This window comes from Acanthaster planci, linkage group LG11, assembly GCF_054643075.1.
Source record: "Acanthaster planci isolate LZ-2023a linkage group LG11, COTS_SCS, whole genome shotgun sequence".
NCBI classification, from domain to species: Eukaryota; Metazoa; Echinodermata; class Asteroidea; order Valvatida; family Acanthasteridae; genus Acanthaster; species Acanthaster planci.
Window position 1 is genome coordinate 2,590,582 of NC_141787.1, and position 18,333 is coordinate 2,608,914.

The following is an 18,333-nucleotide window of genomic DNA, read 5'->3' on the forward strand; positions in this document are numbered from 1 at the left end:
CAAAAAGTTGCAAAACTATTAACTGAGGAAAACTAAATTAGAAAAAAAGTTGCAAGACGATAGCTTTGTGAAAACTGAATTAGAATCAGAAAAATGTTGCAAAACTAAAGCCTTTGAAACTGAATTTGAATCAGAAAACATTGCAAGACTGTAACCTTGTGAAAACTAAATAGAATCAAAAAGTTGCACAAGTATTAACTGAGGAAAACTAAATTAGAAAAAACGTTGCAAGACCACAGCAGTGTCAAAACCTGAATCAGAATCGGAAAATGTTGCAAGACCACAGCAGTGTCAAAACCTGAATCAGAATTGGAAAACGTTGCAAGACCACAGCAGTGTCAAAACCTGAATCAGAATCGGAAAACGTTGCAAGACTACAGGAGTGTCAAAACCTGAATCAGAATCGGAAAACGTTGCAAGACTACAGCAGTGTCAAAACCTGAATCAGAATCGGGAAAACGTTGCAAGACTACAGCAGTGTCAAAACCTGAATCAGAATCGGAAAACGTTGCAAGACCACAGCAGTGTCAAAACCTGAATCAGAATTGGAAAACGTTGCAAGACTACAGCAGTGTCAAAACCTGAATCAGAATCGGAAAACGTCGCAAGACTACAGCAGTGTCAATACCTGAATCAGAATCAGAAAACGTTGCAAGACTATAGCCTAGTAAAAACTGAATACGAATCAGACAGAAAAATATTGTGAGCAAAAGTGTACAAAAGATGCCTATAAGCTTGGTTATTCAAATAACACTGGTTTATTTTTCAACTTAAGACGTTGGATGAACAAACAACCAAGACATGTATGACCTTTGATGTCAATCGGCAAAAGTCGTATTAAACAAACCAATACTTTATGTTTTCGTGATATCTCCAAAATAAAAGGTGAGTCTTTGAAGAATATCTAGGAGGGGGCCTGTGTTTTGAAAAGGTTTTTTAAAAAGGAGATATTTTTTAATAACTGAAAATAAAACGAGGCTGAATCAACACGAAAGAAAATGAAATTAAGTTACATTCTCATCAATATTTTTATTTCAGTACGGGTAACATAAATCAGCGTTGTGAATAACAAAATGTACACAAAACAACCGAGAGCTACACAAATCAGGCTCTTCAATAAATTATACAAATAACCCTTGCATTGCAAAGTAAGGTCATGGAGATTTGATGGCAGTGGACAAAGCCTCGTGCGTAAAACTGGACGGTACGTAATAACTCCAAATTTAACAAGTTGCCTGGTATGCTTGTCAACATCTGTCAACAGTGCAAAACGTATTGACAGTTTCTCTGTGCATGTACTTACACCGTTGATGGTGTGTAGGAAGTAAGTAAGTCTGGTGTAGTCATTTTTTTATCTAAAAGATCTTGAAAAGTTCCATGGATGCATCCAGAACCATTTGGGGGGGCACACTTTCTTTTCTTTCTGGGGGGGGGAGGCTACATCTTGGGGCTTTCTGCGTGCTGTTTTTTGAAGGAGAGGAAGTAAATTTGACCCCCCAAATTAGTCTTTCATTATTCATCCCCCCCAATTTTTCTTGGGGGGGCTCCTTCTTTAGGAAGGGGGCCATGGTCCCTACTGCCCCCCCCCCCCCATCTGCCCTCCAAATGCATTGGTATACATGTAAAACAAAGTTGACGTGGCAATACAGATTAAAAAAGGTGAAACAAAGAAAATCAGAAGAAAGCAGAGGAACTCGTAGGTAACTGCTGGTTGGCACAAAAATACTGCAACTGGCACAGTAACGAAAATACAGATAAAATGAGGGCGACATTCAAAGGCAAATGCTTTTGACTGTTGTGCCCATGATGTTCACACACTAATGTTTAAACCTAGTGTGAACCTTTCTTCCTTTTAGCATTATCAAGACAACTCAGTGAAAATACTAACGTTTATTTTGCACTGTGAACACTGTTTTGTGCTAGAGTGCTGATTGCGGTTTTTCTGTTCCTCACTTTGCTATAGATGACCCTCACTTCCAAACAGTCTTGAAAAAACTGTTTTTGTGAGTGAGGGAAACCTTGCGAGGACCTGGTTTATTCCACACAAGTAAGGTCCACAAAATCTTGCATCACGTCCACACAAGGTGGTGTAAAACAGTCTCACACAAGAACAGCCGATATTTATGTTTGCTTTTACACACAAAGCCCGTATATTAAATACTTTTTTAGGTTGATAAGAACCACCTGTGCTTAATGTGGAAATAAGTCCTCAGGTCACTCAATCTATGATTTATTCTATTTATATCTGTTCATCCAACAGCGCATTTAGCGCAAATTACACGGAGATAATGAGTGAAGAAGACAATGAAGATATGTTTAGTTTTAGAGGTGGGAGGAAAACCCCGCATAAATAGTTCAGGGAAAATCGACAGACTCAGGTAGGGACTGAAAACCCAATCCACATGTGGACTGAGCTAGATTCGAACCTAGGCCCCCAGAGATGGAAGGGGAAGAAAGAAACACTTCACCAACCTGACTCCCCTGTAATCCAAGCATTTCTATAATTTGTTACAATGCAGACACACATATTTCTGAGTGAAAAAACCATAAAAAAGGATCTGCTACCACAACAGATCTACAAATAATTGCTACCTTTTCCAAAATATCCTACTTCTGTGCAAAACCATCCAACTTTGCAAGCTACACCTCAGTTTAACGATGCAGGTAGAGCACAAATTTGTCATTCTTAGATCAACAAACTTGGAAAATTGTTTTCATAAAGATTATCGTCACATTCAGCTCAAGAATGTGTACTGCAGAACTAAAGGAAGTCTCTGCTACCTGAGGTTACAAAAAGAAGACTATTAAATTGAACATGATATACTTGTTTTTGACGAAAATTGTGTGAACTTCTTGAAATCAAATCATCCAACAGTCTGAACAGTTTGATGAGCGACACTATTTCAATCAAAGTGGTATAAACGATTGACTGCATCCAATACGACTTGTTACATTTTACATTAATATGAGATAATGTCATTTTTATTTATTTTGGTTTACTGTTATTTGGTACTAGATGTCTGCTGTAGTGGGTGCGAGGCTCACAATTCAAGGCGCAAAAGCTTACAAAACGTGAATTTCACACAATGAAACTTCGGCAAATTTCACTGTATATTTCATGACATCAAATTCTCTTTGCTGTCGTGTTCACCTGAATTATGGACCAGCTGTTGCACCGAATGGCCAAGAATTGCCAACCCCAAATATCCAATGCCCAATATCACGGCTCCACTAAGTGTGTAATCCTTTCGAGTTAAATGCAGCTAAAAGTGTTCACAGGTGGAAGCAACAGGTTACACAACATCTGCTGGTGATCGGGCCACAAATCCTTACGTGCCTGCGAAACAAATGCAACCTTGCCACCACTGAGACAGATTCAGTTCAATTCAGCAAACATCTTTCTTTTTAATAAAGTAAGCAGAGCCATGAGACAGGGTACCAGGGCAGTGTAATGAAGGCAGCAGACTACTTGTGGTAGGTTGGAGTACTATACAAGAGATGCAACGTGCCATGTTCACGCTCTTTATAACTTTCCGGTCCCCGCCTTTGGCTGTATGAAGGAGAGGTGCTTGGGAACCATGCAGTCAGGCGCAAGAGCTGGGTTGCGTGCCAGTCCCAGGGCGATGCCTATGCGCATGGCCAATGAGGGCGCCCTCACTTTATCGGATGGTGTTGGCATAACCTGTCAAATATTTTTTTTTTTTAAATGAAACCTTAGTGGATAAGAAACCTCAGACCGGGCTTAGATAATAATTAAAGTTTTATTTGGATGGACTCAAGGATAATGGATTAATCAATAGATGTCTAAGATAGTACCTTATCCATTTTGTGCCGGTGAATGAGGCCATCGGAACCCAGTTCAAAGGTGGAGAAGGCATCAAAGTACCTGTAAATACACAGAGCCTGGATCAACTTATTGACTAAACTTTAGAGGGACCTTGTACGGCGAGAAGATGACGGCGTTTCCATTTCTTCATAACAAGGGCTCACCTATCTGGGAGTTTGCGCCTCCAGGGTGGGATGACATAGCTATGAAGTGACACTCTATGGGTGGGGCTAGGAAGGGGCAGTGGTTTAGGGCTCACTTTCAAGGGTGTTCATGCCTCCAGGGGTGGATGACGTAGCTATGAAGTGACACTCTATGGGTGGGGCTAGAAAGGGGGAGTGGCGTAAGGGCTCACCTATCAGGGTGTTTGCGCCTCCAGGGGCGAATGACGTAACTATGCAGTGGCACTCCCCGGACCCTCCACCTGGCCTGAATTTGCCCAAGTTCCAGCTCGGCTGTGATGCGCAGCACCTCCATGGTAGAGCCTGTCACGTAGGCTGCACACAGGTACTTCAGGCCCTGTATGCTGGCCTTGTAGGCCGGGAGCCCTCTGTAATTCAGACAGAAATTGAGAGGGTGTTTCTAAATTTCAAACTCCGTCCATATCTTGCTCTGCCTGATATTCATCCTCCCCTCCCACCTTGTTAGAGTGTTTAGCTTAACCACTTGCTGCCGGGTGTACTTTGAAATTACGTGACGTAAACCAGGGAATTTTCAAGATTTTCCATTTTCAAAATTCTTCAAAAATCATCACTTCATTTATACATGTATGTACTGGATGTTTACACCCACATGAACGACTGTCTTGTGGCTACTCTAATCTGACACATAACATCTATTGATGCCTGAGTATTTAAGCCAGGCCTGCTGACTTGTAAAAAGAGCTCAGATTGTGCAGTGTTATGCAAGTTTCTTTTGTTCCAGAAACCGGCACTGCTGGCGTCTTTTCAATAGGGGCCAGATTAATATGCAGCAGTATTGTATCGCTCATCAATGGAGTGCTGGAGCGCTTTTGTCCCCGGTGGTAATCCGCTCGCGCTGATTGCCACAAACAGTGGTACAATCTTTCAAAACAATGACGGATTTCTGCCGCTATTGACAACTGAAGAAATGTTGGCAATTCCCAGCAGCTCAGTTTTTTGTTCCGAGTACGATCTTTTGTTACAAGGCCTAGTTCTTTTGTCCGATTTCGGGCTCCCTGGTTTCATATATAAAAGGTATGTCCCCCAAACCGGGCTCCCCGGCAGGAAGTGGTTAGTACTAAATAAGTCACACTTTGCTGCAGGAGCGTCAGACTGGTACTTTCTCAATGTCCAACTCTCAGTCTGACAAGTGGTAGACAAATTAACATGACAGATGGCGCAGTACTAAAAATAAGACTGGGAAACCACACAAAATTGTTCAACACAATCTTGGGATCTCAGGCTGAAAGGTACTTGGCATACATCCTTGTATTTGGCAAAGGACTTCTGGAGAAAATCAGATTGACTGAACATTCTACTTCAAACATTCGGGTATACAAATTAAACCTTTTTGCAAGGAGACTTGGAGTGTTCAGTTGCAGTGCTTTTGAGACTTACTTGCATACATGCACATGTGTCTAACCACATGTATTCCAATAAAAAAGGTAAGTGACGACTAAATGAAGCAAACTTACTTGGTTTTAAACCTCATGATCCGGTTATCAAACTCCACCGTGCTGGCGTACATGCTGAAGTCGTGGGATTCGTTGAGGAAATTGGGCAGCTGAAAGAGGAATTATCCAATATTACCATGAATTATTAATTAGAAGCTGTAATACTCCAGCAATTTTTTGCACACAGATCAATGAAATATTGAGGGTTTCTCCCTTGAATGACATCACAGTTTTGCTCAGGAATGCAAAAAGTTACCTTATTGTAAAAACCCACAAGGCACCCGAATACCTTTCAAAATTGCACAAAAAGGAATTGAATAAAAAGGTTAGTTGAACAAAAAAAAAGAGTGCATTTTCAAAATTTGCCATCATGGCTGGGAAAAAAAATGGCATCGCATGATCCTTTTCAGAATGGAATTTACTGCAATCTGGATGCATAGGAGTCTCACCTCCTGCTCCAGCCTTTCGTACATGACCAATATCTGCTCTTTGCTTGGCTTCGGAGCACCGTTGTTGTCCTGCGGAGACACAGTGCTGCTGTCCGGCTTGGTCAAACCGCTGCCCGGTTTGGCAGGGGGAGGCTGGAGGTCGCCCGTGGAGGACTGAAGATGATTTGGCTCAGGTACAGCTGCGACCATTGGGACGTGATAAACTTTACTAGGAACAAAATACATGTGCAAAGATGTGCATTAACTGAAGTGCTTGGAACAAAGTGAAAAGCGATTTGACTCCAACTGAATGAGCCATCCTAATTGTCTGCCAACATTCAACACTCTAGACTCAGGAACTTGGGGCATAAGGCCCTGTAAAGAATAGCCTTCAAATTTTTGTATGAAATGGCAATGTTTGGACGGTTCTACCACTTTCTGAAATAAAACTGGTACTTCAACTAGGACAGACCTGTCAACCTGTCGTACTCCTTCCTGAGGTCAGGCATGACCACACAATAGATTAAAAGGTGTTTAAATGAGCCTTCAGTTCATTCAAAATCTATTGTGTGGTAATGCCTGACCTCAGGAAGGAATATGGCTTGTTGGCAGGTCTGCTAGGTGTAATTGATTTATGGTCAGCCATTCTGTTGATGGCCAGGGTTCATTTCTTAAATTGAGCCACCAGGGTGGTGCTCAAGTGGGAAGGACATCACTGTGGGCCCATCATGCCAGCCCACAAGTTTGAATGGGTCTATACTGAACTGACAAAGTGACCCAATCACCAACAGTGACCAAAAAGTGAGTCAATCACGATCTAGCTTGACAATTATCTGCATTTACGTTTGCATCAATCATGATTTAGCATTATGTTTATGATAATGTCTGCATGTGGGGCTGTGGGACAATGCTCTCGGCATCTCCTTATGTCAATATCGAATCTACATTGTACACTGTAGGAATATTTCAGCTAGAAAATGCTAGATACAACAATTTGCATCAACTCGATCAAACAGAAGAAGCATTCGATGGCCAAATGGCCTGGGAGTCTGAGGTTGCCAAGCCACCAGAGAATCCAACATGCAATGCTCAATGGGGCCAGCTCCAATTGTCTCAACAGGAGCAGTTTATTCACTGCCATTGCTTGCTCAGTGCAGCAAAGTACAGTGTCATTTATAGTTCTACATCTAACATTTGGTGTATCTGGTAGTGCTTAGAGTCTTAAAACATTTTCAAATTGGAATCTTCTCCCAATCTGAAAATCCAATCACTCTGCAAGATACCAATGGCAGGCTCTTTATGCCCAACCTTTCAGGAGGTTCCACGCTAAGTAGAAGCAGGACAATCCTTGTCAATATCTTGCAAATTCCTTGAAACATGAAGATAGGCTTTGAACGATCTTAGAGAATGAGAATTATATGTACGTGATTTGATAGGGTCATGTGGTAAGATGGTACAATATTACTCATGGGTCTTCAGCACACACTTTTGCTGTGTATAGAAACTTACTTGAAATACAGATGTGTCCTGTGAATGCCTTCTGCATGTCGTAGTACACCGACATCTAATGCCGGCAGCTTTTCAGTAGACTTGAGGGATTGAGCAGCCTCTAGCTGACTGGGCAACTGGTTTTGACAGCTGGAGTCCTGACGCCCAGTTCCCCAATTGTTCAGAATGTGGTTTGCACCGTGTTGTTCATTTGGTGGGTTGTTGCGAATGATGATATCATCGCTGCTGGTTACATCCCACGGCTTGGCTGCTGTCTCCATGATGCTCTGGACATGCATAGTGGCCGACAACCTGCGCAGGGTGGCGGTAATGTCCTTCAGTCCGTCCTGGACGTGAAGCGAGGACGTCAGCAGGGAAAGGACATGATTTACGGTGCTCCTCTCCACCGAAAATAACACTGGAGGCTCACGGTCACTGGAGTCTTTGATGCCGAGCTCGTCCGCTGTTGCGCCTTCCCCTTGATGGGGTGAGAGCTTGGGTGGGTGTAGCCCTTCAGAGCAAGAAGGGGTGGAGTCTTTCAAGCACATGAGGGACGTCTCCCGCCGGTCCCAGTGCAGAGAGCTGGATCTACCCCCACCGGAGGCTGACCGGGCAAAGGGATAAGCAAGGCTCTCTGGACAAGTTCCTGCTTTACTGCTGTTCCCTGTTGGCCTGAGTCTGGAGAAAAAGATGTGCTGCAGGGAGACATCACGCCCTGTTGTGATCGAGAGGGCTGGGTTGATGAGAGGGTTACAGGCTGATGTGCCCAGCCATGATGAGCGAGTTGCCTTTCTGGATAACTGCTTACCGGCATGGGGATGGCCAAGCTCCTTTGAACATTTCAAATGGATCAGTTTCCAGAAGAAAAAGTCATACATACAGACATTCTCAAGCAAAGCAGTACAGCTAGGCCTTCCACCTACTTGTACTCTTAAAACTAATGCTGAACATGTACATGTACCTCACTTGACATCCCCTACACAAACTCTACAGTGTGAAAAATTTTATGCTTCAGGAAAAATTCCATTTTCATTGCCCATGCCACTTTCCCTGGGGTAGGCCTAGGTTGTGATTTCTTACATTCCAATGGCAAATCACAGCTCAGCTTTCATTTAGATGGGGTCCGGAAAGCAAAAGACATAGGAGCTGTGTTGTGATTGGTCAAGCTATCACACAGCTGACAGTTACTGAGAGTACATGTTGCTGAGTTTCTGTAGTGTGGATGGGCAAAATACTCATGAATTTCACCATTTTAATGAGGATATATCTTGTAAGGTGAATAAACTTCACCAAGAAGGCATGTATGAAATTTAGATGCACAAATTGCTGTGATGGAAGAGTAAGTTGGCACAATCAAACAGCCAAAATGTTTTTATGGTAGTTTGTAACTGGCTATCTGGGAGGTTTGTATCTGGAACTTGAGTAGAAGTACCCAGGCTACATTATACTGCTAGGCCTACCTGCACATCACTTGAATATGTTGAGTTAGACACGTCAGACGTTAGTTGGACATTATCTTGAAAACGTTGGCTTTGTTTCCTTACATTTATAGGGACAGGGTGCTAAAAGTAAGGAATACCACACAATGTACCAGTTTGCTATGTGGGCAGTGGTAGATTGGCCTCAAATGCGCCTACAACTGTACAAGACAAGTAAAAGTAGACATCATTAGTTACTGCCTTTTGGGGCCTGGCATGTTTACCACTAGGCCCTAGGCCTACTTTAGTACTTACGCTTACCGAGGTGCAAAATCGTCTAACAAACGCCATGGCAGCCACAAACTGGCAGTGCCTTGCTGAACAAAACCAGAAGAACATATTCCAGGCTTTTCAGATCGAATAATTGGAGTTACATTTCAATCTCGTTTCTTCATCCTGTAGATTTTAACAAGCTTTTACCACGAAAGTTTACGCTAGCCGTTCCACGAACTCCTATCTTACAAGTTATAGAGCGCCCTCAGGAGGCTTTCTGGAATAAAAAAAAACCAAAACAATCGAACGTGAAATAGACTAGCCTTTGATCTAGGCGCCCGGAGTGAAATGGATAGTCAAGACCAAAGATTGTATCATAGCTCCGCTATACAATCTTTGGTCAAGACCACACGACGAACTGCACGCAACTAAGCCCGAAATTAACCATGCATGCGCACCCAGTAGCCGAGCTTTGTGTGTCGTGGCCTGAAATGTGGATTGCCGAGCTTTCGGTAACCGAGTATGCGGGGATCATACATGCATTACTAGTAATGTGGTTTATTGCATTACATGTCTTCACTGTGGTAAACTGTACATCAGAGAGACCAAGCGTCGCCTTGATGATCGCTTCGCGGAACATTTGCGCAGTGTGCGCCAACAAACACCTGGTCTCACTATTGCGCAGCACTTTTGACGTAAGCGTCTGCATTCTGCGGAAAGCGTCATCTGATGTACAGTGTAAGGAACTGGAGCAGCGCGTCATTTTCGAACTTGGAACGCTGCATCCAGGGGGAATGAACGTGGATTTTTCCGCGTTCATTCATAACTGAATCAGCTTGCCCTGAAGAAGGTATTCAGTTACCGAAAGCTCAGCAATCACATATTTCACACCACTGATTTAATTATATATTTTTGTCGATATTCTGATCACGTTGCTACGCAGCCCTTCCATATTCTGTGTGTGTTGTGGACTGTGCGCGGCGCAGCACCAAAGACGTGCGCGGGGCGTGCGTGCGGTTCGTTATGTAGTCTTTCTTCGTGCGTTGGTTTGGTGCTTAAACTAGTCTCCACCAGCTCCTCGCTATTCTTGAGCGACTATCCATTTCGCCGCGGGCGCCTTGATCAAAGGCTAGAAATAGACTGATAACATGCCCTAAGCACGTCAATTTGTACTGATCGTTTTCAGGATTGCTTGTACGTGCTCGATCGGACGTGCGCGTTTTTATACTCTCTGTTTTGTACATGTACTTTCGTATGGGGAAATGGTTCTTGGGAGGACACTAGTCTCCATGCCTTCGTGAGCGCTTCCCCTGTTGAAATGTCGTACTTTATACTTCCTTAAAGATACTACTGAGCCAAGATTATAGCCTTTATTCAAGTCAGGTTTGCCCGGCCCAGCTAATAAAAAACACCCCACACAACAAACAAACAAACAAACACCACAACAAACACCCCAACAAACAAACAAACAAACAAACAAACAAACAAACAAACAAACAAACAAACAAACAAACAAACAAACAAACAAACAAACAAACAAACAAACAAACAAACAAACAAACAAACAAACAAACAAACAAACAAACAAACAAACAAACAAACAAACAAACAAACAAACAAACACCCCAACACCCCAACAAACAAACAAACAACCCAACACCCCAACAAACACCCCAACAAACAACCCAACAAACAACCCAACAAGCAACCCAACAAACAAACAAACACCCCAACAACCCCAACAAACAAACAAACACCCCAACAAACAAACAAACAAACAAACACCCCAACACCCCAACAAACAACCCAACAAACAAACACCAAAAAACACACCCCAACCCAACTAAACTAGGCCTACTCCCCTGATGCATGAAGTCCGTGACTTCTTTGTAGTGGTACGAAAGTATATTAATGACGTGACTAAAAAATAAATAAATAAATAAATAAATAAATAAATAAATAAATGGGGCCACTTTTTGCCTGGGCGGATTGTTTGGCCCGAGTGGATTATAGGTGGTTCACCATTTCGACAGTAATCCTTCTGGGGCGTAAGAGTAATCTGCCTGGACGTATTACTCAAAATATTCATCGGCCCAGGCGATATAGTGGGATTTTTTAGTCACTCGTGTGTTAAATAAACATCCGTTGTTGTTGAAAAAAGAAAGAAAAAAAGATCAAACTAGCTAATTTCACCAACTGGGGGCGATATTCTCATTTAAGGCCAAAAATGTGGAAATAAAAGAAATTACAAAAATTAGAAAGCTTGACCGATTCTAGAATACTAGTCACGACGAAGCAAACTTCAAATTCTCAGGGTGAAAATCTGTGGAAGGGCACTCTAATTGGTTCATCGTGCCTACCACTGAAGCAAAGCTAGTTTGGGGGGGGGGCGTGCAGAGCGACACAACGCAACGCAACGTGCTAGACAATTGTATTGAGAGTAAAATTGAGAAGTAAAATCGAGATGCGGCAAATGGATTAAAATGCCTGTAGAGGGTACAGAGTGAAAATAATGAAAAAATCGAATGTCGTATTACAGAATACATCTTGTGCATCAAACCAACCATTATCTTATACGTGATTTTTGTACAAAGGTGGAGCCAGACCCAATAATTCGGGGGACCAATTTTTTATCAGGGAAGGGAAAAAAGTGGAGGGGGGAATGGTCTTTCTGAGGGGTGAGAAATTTGAGGGACTTTGAATACACTTTGGGAGGAATTGAAATGAAATATCCCCCTTGCTTTGTATCCATTCATCAAGTTTTAATTAAAACAAGTCTCTCCATCTTTTTAGGGGAGGGGATCCACCCTTTGTGGCTATATTAAGTAACTTAACCTCAACCGGACCAAGGGGGCCAATGGGGTCAAGCAAGAATCTGCAAAGATTTTTTTGGCGGGAATATTATGAAAGAAAGGCTAATTTTTGATCCAGTTTATTTTCCTTTCTTCCAAAAGTGTGCGATAAACCCTCCTAAATTTAACATCGCCCCAAGAAAGGCTCTAAAAGGTTACTTGAAAAAACTTCACAACCCCCCAAAAGGGAGTATGCCCCCGAAAATGGAAAATGGTCCTTTTGATTGGCCCTTGAGCCAGACGAAGATTTCATTACGGCAAACCAAAGTTACGAGCAGTTGGTAGATAATACTGTACCAAAACAAACAGAAGAAGTCACAGGGACACGACCAATTAAACAAATTAATATCACCATGACAGCATCTGATCCCTGTTTTTCTCTTTAATCCGCTTAGTGTCGACGAATAAGCTGGATCCAATCCCTGAGTTTATTCTGTGTATCAATTTCCGAAATGTCATTGTCAGGCACATCGAACCTAAGGCATATAGTGCCCACTCTTTATCACTTATCCTCGCAAAAGAACTATAGTACTAGTTAAAGAGCATGCACAGAGCGCGTATAATTACGTGGTTTATCTGTGAAAAGAATTTTACATATATAAACAAATTTTGTGTCCACATTTTCTGTATAGGTTCAGGACTGTATGGTGTACAGCTGAATGGCTTTCCCATTTTCACAAATTCTGCAACATGGCGACAGTGTTTATGCACAGAAAAAGAACAAGCAATGTGTCAGTGAGGATGTATGTGACAACTTATTGTAATTTTTCAGTAAGTTTCACTTCACGAAGATGCTTTAAGAATCCAGTTTATGTAAACACTTTATCACGCTGCAGTTTCTTTTCAAAATTCAAGGCACTTTCGGCCACATTTAGAGACAAATTGGGGGGAAGCGTCTGAGAATTTAAAATTATAAGGGCCTTTCTATTCAAAGGTTTGATCTCCGGTCCCAAGGTAGGTTCCAGACCATTTTGCCTACCAAGCTGGGTTTCAATTATTACAATTGCTTATAGTTAACTTGGGATTATGTGCACAAATAAGTGCTGTCCAAACGCATACAAGAGGGGACCATCGTCATCAATTCCGTATAACTCGAACTATATAAATCTTATTTCTTTAGTTTAGTCTGTAGAGGCCGACGGGGCTGCAGGTGCGGTTCGCTAGACCCGCTTTAGCAGAGCTCGTACACCTCTTCGTAGTAGCATCCTTCGTGACAACACTCCTCAGTCAGGCTCCTCTTCTCGATGCCTCGCTTCAGGAAGCTGTTGGCCTCCTTAGACTCAATGAGCTCATCTGAAAGGAAAAAAAGATCAATAAAAGCAAACTTTAATGCAAAATGCCAGCCAGGCCTACCTACAGTTGAAGATTCAGTCTGCAGTGGAATTGATAGCAGAATTGAGCTATAATTTAGTCCGTCACAGACAATTTAGTCTTTATCATTTCACAGAAGCATTCGTTAGCCATTGTTTACACCGTTAGGTGTTGTGTCTTTAGTGCGCCCTCTATGGACACTCGGCAGTGGTCCTCCACGTTGTATTAAAATGTTTGGCGTGCATGCACGCCTCATTTCCCACGCCATGTGTTACGACTGACCTTGTGAAAGGAATGATGAAGGGACTTGTAGAAGGACCTATATTGCACTCGACAACAACAGTAATACCGTTATATACTTCCAAAGTTCGCGAGAGGGCAGTATTTACTAAACGCGCCACACACAACTATATCTTTCTATTGTTCAGTCTCTGCCCCTCAAGACAATTCATTGAATTTTTTTCAGCCAAAGGGCACATGGTCCGGAAAAGCCAGCAATCGTCAAGTGTCTGTGCATTATACATCCACATACATCGTTCGCTCTCCCATCTCAAGTTTTTGAGCTGACCAGAAAACACTCGCAAATTTGGCAAAGTATTCTCCGAACACAGCTCCACAGAAATACCGATTTATCGAGGCTGCTGCAATTTCCGGTATGGCTTGTGGTACCTTGCCAAATGCAACTAATGGAATAGATGATATCCCTACGGGACTGTCAATGAGTGCAGACAAGCGACCCAGAGACAGAACGGGGACAGGCCCTTAGGCCCCATGTACTTTTGGCGAGTTGATGTCATTTACAATGCGTGAGCCTTTACAGAATTCAATTTAATAAAATGACTTATCGGTGATAAGTATGGTGATTCATAAGTACCACTTAGACCTTGGGGGATATTTCTGTTCATCTTGTACCAAGTATCATTGAAATTTTAAAGGAAACCAACTGACCAACATTTTAGAAACATATTCCGGGCGGGAAAATGGGGAGGGAGTGGGGTAATACGTTCTAACTGGGTTCCCGTTGCGAAGCAAGTACTGACGCCGAGCATCTATTTTCGGGTGTGATTGCTAACTTTTCCCTTTTTAGGACTCCTAAGACTCTCCGACATACCGCTGAGGAGTGAGTGGTGGTTGCAGCTGCAGAGGGCGCTCTTCCTGTTGTTAAGGGTGGTGCCACACCAGTAATTTCTGGGAGATCTCTTGTCCAGTCCCGGGTTATCCAACCTGCAGGGGAACCAAACAGGATGGTGATCATGTAGGCATGACGCTGATTATGCATGTCAAATATTGGTCTCGAGGGTCAACTCGCGTCATATAAAACTTATTCCAAGGGGTGGTGTGAAGTAATACATTGGGCTCCAATCGTAGTTACATTAGTTAACACTGATATTGTACATTGGGGTTCTGCCTATCATCCGGTATTTGTAGAAGTACCCTAATACCAGCAGAAAACAGAGGCTAGTTGGGTCTATTTCGTACATGCATGTTCGAACGGAAGTTTGTTGCACCTATGGTGCAATATTTACGACACATATTTCTCTCTCTCTTTAGCCTCCCTCCAGGCGATGCAACTACACGACGCGACGGCACGACAGCTCCCTTACGGCGTGTCGTCAGGTCGCACTGTCGCCTTCTTGCCATTTCGTTTGTACACACACGACGCGTCGCGTCATGCGTCGCGTCGTGCCGTCGCCCGTCGTGTCGTGCTGTCTAAGGTCCTTTCAACGTTGCATTTTTTCCGCTTAAACGTCGCCCCTTCCGTCGCCCGTCGCGTCGTATATCGTGTCGTGCATCGCCTCGCCTACAGCGTCGCCTGAAGCATGACGCGACGCACGACACGACGTGTCGTGCGCTGTCGCCCTTTGCTTCATGGTGTTTAGAGTTTGGCGTCTTTACTGTTTCCCTCCATTTCCGCTCACATTCGCTCTTTGGTGTTGATGTTTTCTTGTTTTTATCTCATCCATGCATTAAATAGGATTAATTTCCTGATTTTTTTAATGAAAAATCCGCATATGTAGGAAGTGCTCTCTCACAATAAGTGGAAGCCCAGAATTCGTCGCTCTTTAAACCCAGCCAATGATTTCTTTTTAATACCGTCGATGCACTTCCCATTTGTGGTAGATTTGTAATCTTATAGATACCGGTATTTCTCCGTGGTCCATCCCGGTAATTTCTAAGCAGTACTCCCAATTCCCCAGACAATTTGTCTACAATTGTATGACTGCAAGTTTGACCACTGGTTTAGGAAGTTACCACCGAGCCTGCTCTATAATACCCTCAGAATATTCCGTCTTAGTCTTCCTTCAGGCCAGTCTTCCTCGTTACCTTCATCAGCTCCACACTTTCGATAAATTAGTCCATGTTTCTGAATAAAACATTGTACAGACGCTATTATCATTGTGGCCGAGTCTTTTCGCCAACTTTGGTAGGCCACGCACATAGTTTTCTCCTCAGATCCGCATGTTACATTAGCAAGCGCGTACAGTAATAATGTTTGATGTATTGTATCTTAAATTGAATTTAGAAATAATAATCAGAAAGATCAAAATTAGAGCAGGAAAAGCTAAAACATCGTGGCTGATGTTATTTATTTCCTAGAGACAATGTTGATAGTTGGTCGTAACGGTCTTTCTAATTACATTTAATTAAAAAAAACCCACCTTTTCTTCAACAACTCACTCTTAATCAAAACACAAAGTTAGACAGAATGCATGGAAAAGAACAACAGAAACAAGACTTGATAACCTATTCGCTCTTTAGTTCTCATGCCGCCTTAGTTCTTCTACCACGTATACCATACGATTGGACAATATTTCAGAAGCTAGATTGACGCGATTCTGATGCGATTGTACAAGCTGCCAGTTCGAGGCCCTGAATGCCCATGGCGGCAGCGTGCAAAGCGCGAATAGCATGTACTTTGTAAGCATGGGGACGGAAATGAAAGAAAAGAGTAAAAGCGCCCTGTGTTAACACCATGAAGCAAAGGGCGACAGCACACGACGCGTCGCGTCGTGCTCCAGGCGACGAAATACACGACGCAACGCACGACGGTGCAACGCGACGGGTGACGGAAGGTGCGACGTTTAGACGAAAAAACAAGCAACAAGGAAAGGACCTAAGACAGCACGACACAACGGGCGACGGCACGACGCGACCCGTCGTGTGTGTACAAACGTAATGGCAAGAAGGCGACGGTGCGACCCGACGGCACGACGCAAGGGAGCCGTCGTGTCTTTGCGTCGTGTAGTTGCGTCGCCTGGAGGGAGGCTAAAGAGAGAGAGAGAGAGAAATGTTTGTCGTAAATAGTACACCACATGTTCCTACGCGGGGCGGCTATCAATATCGCGCTGCAAGTCGCTTTCTGTTGGTACCGCTCTCCTGCACAATAAGGCCCCAAGAGTGCGCCCAAGCATGAAGGGTGCGGTCGAAGGCTTTACCCGAAACGGGCTCACAAACGGCTACGGGAAGACGTACCCGCCCATTTCGCACTTGAAGTTTTGCGTCAGGGAAGGAGGGACTCCACCAGGACTCCACGGGACACGACCACGAGGCAGGCGGCACCTTATCGATTGGTCTGCGCGGTCCTTCGTCCCCTATGTTGGATCAGGAGACTGATGATAATCCTTATGATGATGGCTGACGGACTAGTGGAAGGGCTACGTCTGTTACAGTAGCGCCCTTGTATTAAACCAGCTAAAAACCGATATTGACCCTTTTGCAGATGCAAGCTGTGGACGTTACTTAGCCGACTATATGCACGGCAAATCACAGCATAAGGCGCCCGGTGGGATATTAATGCTTTTTAATCAGGGGCAACAAGAGAAAATAAAGAAGATGAAGAAGTAACTTACATTACTTGTCTTAGTTCCAGAAGCATACCACAGTGTGCGCTGATGGATGGCTCTTCAGGCTTGCGTGGCACACCAGACACTGCTCCAACGCGAAACAAAAATGACAGTACACAGAGAGGAATCAATTCACTATGCTTTGAATAAAGCAGACCAGTACATCACAGGATAAAGTCTCGATGGCTTACAAACACGGTTTAAGCCAAAGACACCTTATGAATGTGCATAGAGATTGCAAAATTTACAGGATAACGATTTCCGCAACCTCTGTGTTTTAAACCTCGGTGTTAAAGAGGCCCCTTTGGGGTTTGACCCTCTGCTTGCAAGCAAAGCAAGGCAAAAACATTTCAGTTCAAGTACCTTCGCTAGAACTTTTTGTAACTGTAAAGTGCCGTATGCATTAGCAATAGGAACCAAACACTGAGCCTCGTGCCTGATTAGTACATTGCAGTAACTTTTAAAAAGAGAGACAAAGAAGTTACGCTTGCATGATGGACACGCCTTGCGAATAAAAGGCTCTTTTCTTCAAACAGAGCAGAGCACCTATAGCAACCTGACAAAACCCGGAAACCAGTCTCTAGTCCATCTTCGCCGGCGTGGCTCTCGCGAATAAAACACCCGAACTCACCGGCTGCGTGGACTGTCAATATGACGGTGTACCCTAGCCGAGTTCCACAACTTACCCTGGTACACCGCGGTGAGCGCAAGAACGGCGAAAATCAGCAGACGATTCATGCTTGCAGTTTGGAGTCTGTGCAGGCAGTGAGTGGAGTTCATCACCCACCTCTCGCCTCTTTATACGCGACCGTGCTGAGGCCCACCCCCCAGCGGGGCAGTCGGGCTGCGCAGTGACCTGCCGACATCTAGCGGTAACAGTCATACCCGCCCTCAATGCTTTTCTTTATTAAATTATGCAAATACTGCGAATTACTCTGCTGAATCCATTGTTTCTCGAAATTAGACCGTCAACTTCTTTACAAAATCTGAGACTTCACCCTAAAACCAGTCAACACAGAATAGTTTCAGATAGGGAGTGTATCTACATACCAGTTTGGCTAACGAAGACAACATGCATTCATGCATATTATAACAGTTTTGCCATTTTATGATGTTGGAAAAATGTCGCCGTCCTTATTTCATAAGCATTTTCATTCAGTTCAACATATATGATAGTTTTCCCAGTTAATTTGGAACTTCTTTCATTTAAAATCGGTTTTTCGTATTTTCGTCAAAGAGAGTCGCCCCAAATGTTG

At 43.4% G+C, this 18,333-nt stretch overlaps 2 protein-coding genes across 3 annotated transcripts; both read right to left on the reverse strand.

The window, feature by feature from the left end:
* Positions 1-730: 730 nt before the first annotated feature.
* LOC110975826 (uncharacterized) lies at positions 731-9,346 on the reverse strand. Of its 2 annotated transcripts, none has more exons than XM_022228644.2 (7): positions 9,118-9,346; positions 7,400-8,208; positions 5,912-6,119; positions 5,484-5,572; positions 4,182-4,376; positions 3,817-3,886; positions 731-3,682 (listed from the first exon to the last, which is right to left on the reverse strand). In XM_022228644.2, the coding sequence occupies exons 1-7, from the start codon at positions 9,193-9,195 to the stop codon at positions 3,524-3,526; spliced, it is 1,608 nt and encodes a 535-aa protein (XP_022084336.2). In that variant the 5' UTR covers positions 9,196-9,346; the 3' UTR covers positions 731-3,523. The 2 variants fall into 2 exon arrangements, with proteins under 2 accessions (XP_022084336.2, XP_022084335.2); XM_022228643.2 differs by having other exon boundaries at positions 9,112-9,346.
* A 2,917-nt stretch (positions 9,347-12,263) lies between these two features.
* On the reverse strand, positions 12,264-17,910 carry LOC110975798 (uncharacterized). Its single transcript, XM_022228586.2, has 4 exons — positions 17,764-17,910; positions 17,084-17,162; positions 14,344-14,456; positions 12,264-13,214 (listed from the first exon to the last, which is right to left on the reverse strand). Exons 1-4 carry the CDS (start codon positions 17,855-17,857, stop codon positions 13,093-13,095), a joined length of 408 nt encoding a protein of 135 aa, XP_022084278.2. The 5' UTR covers positions 17,858-17,910; the 3' UTR covers positions 12,264-13,092.
* Positions 17,911-18,333: the final 423 nt, after the last annotated feature.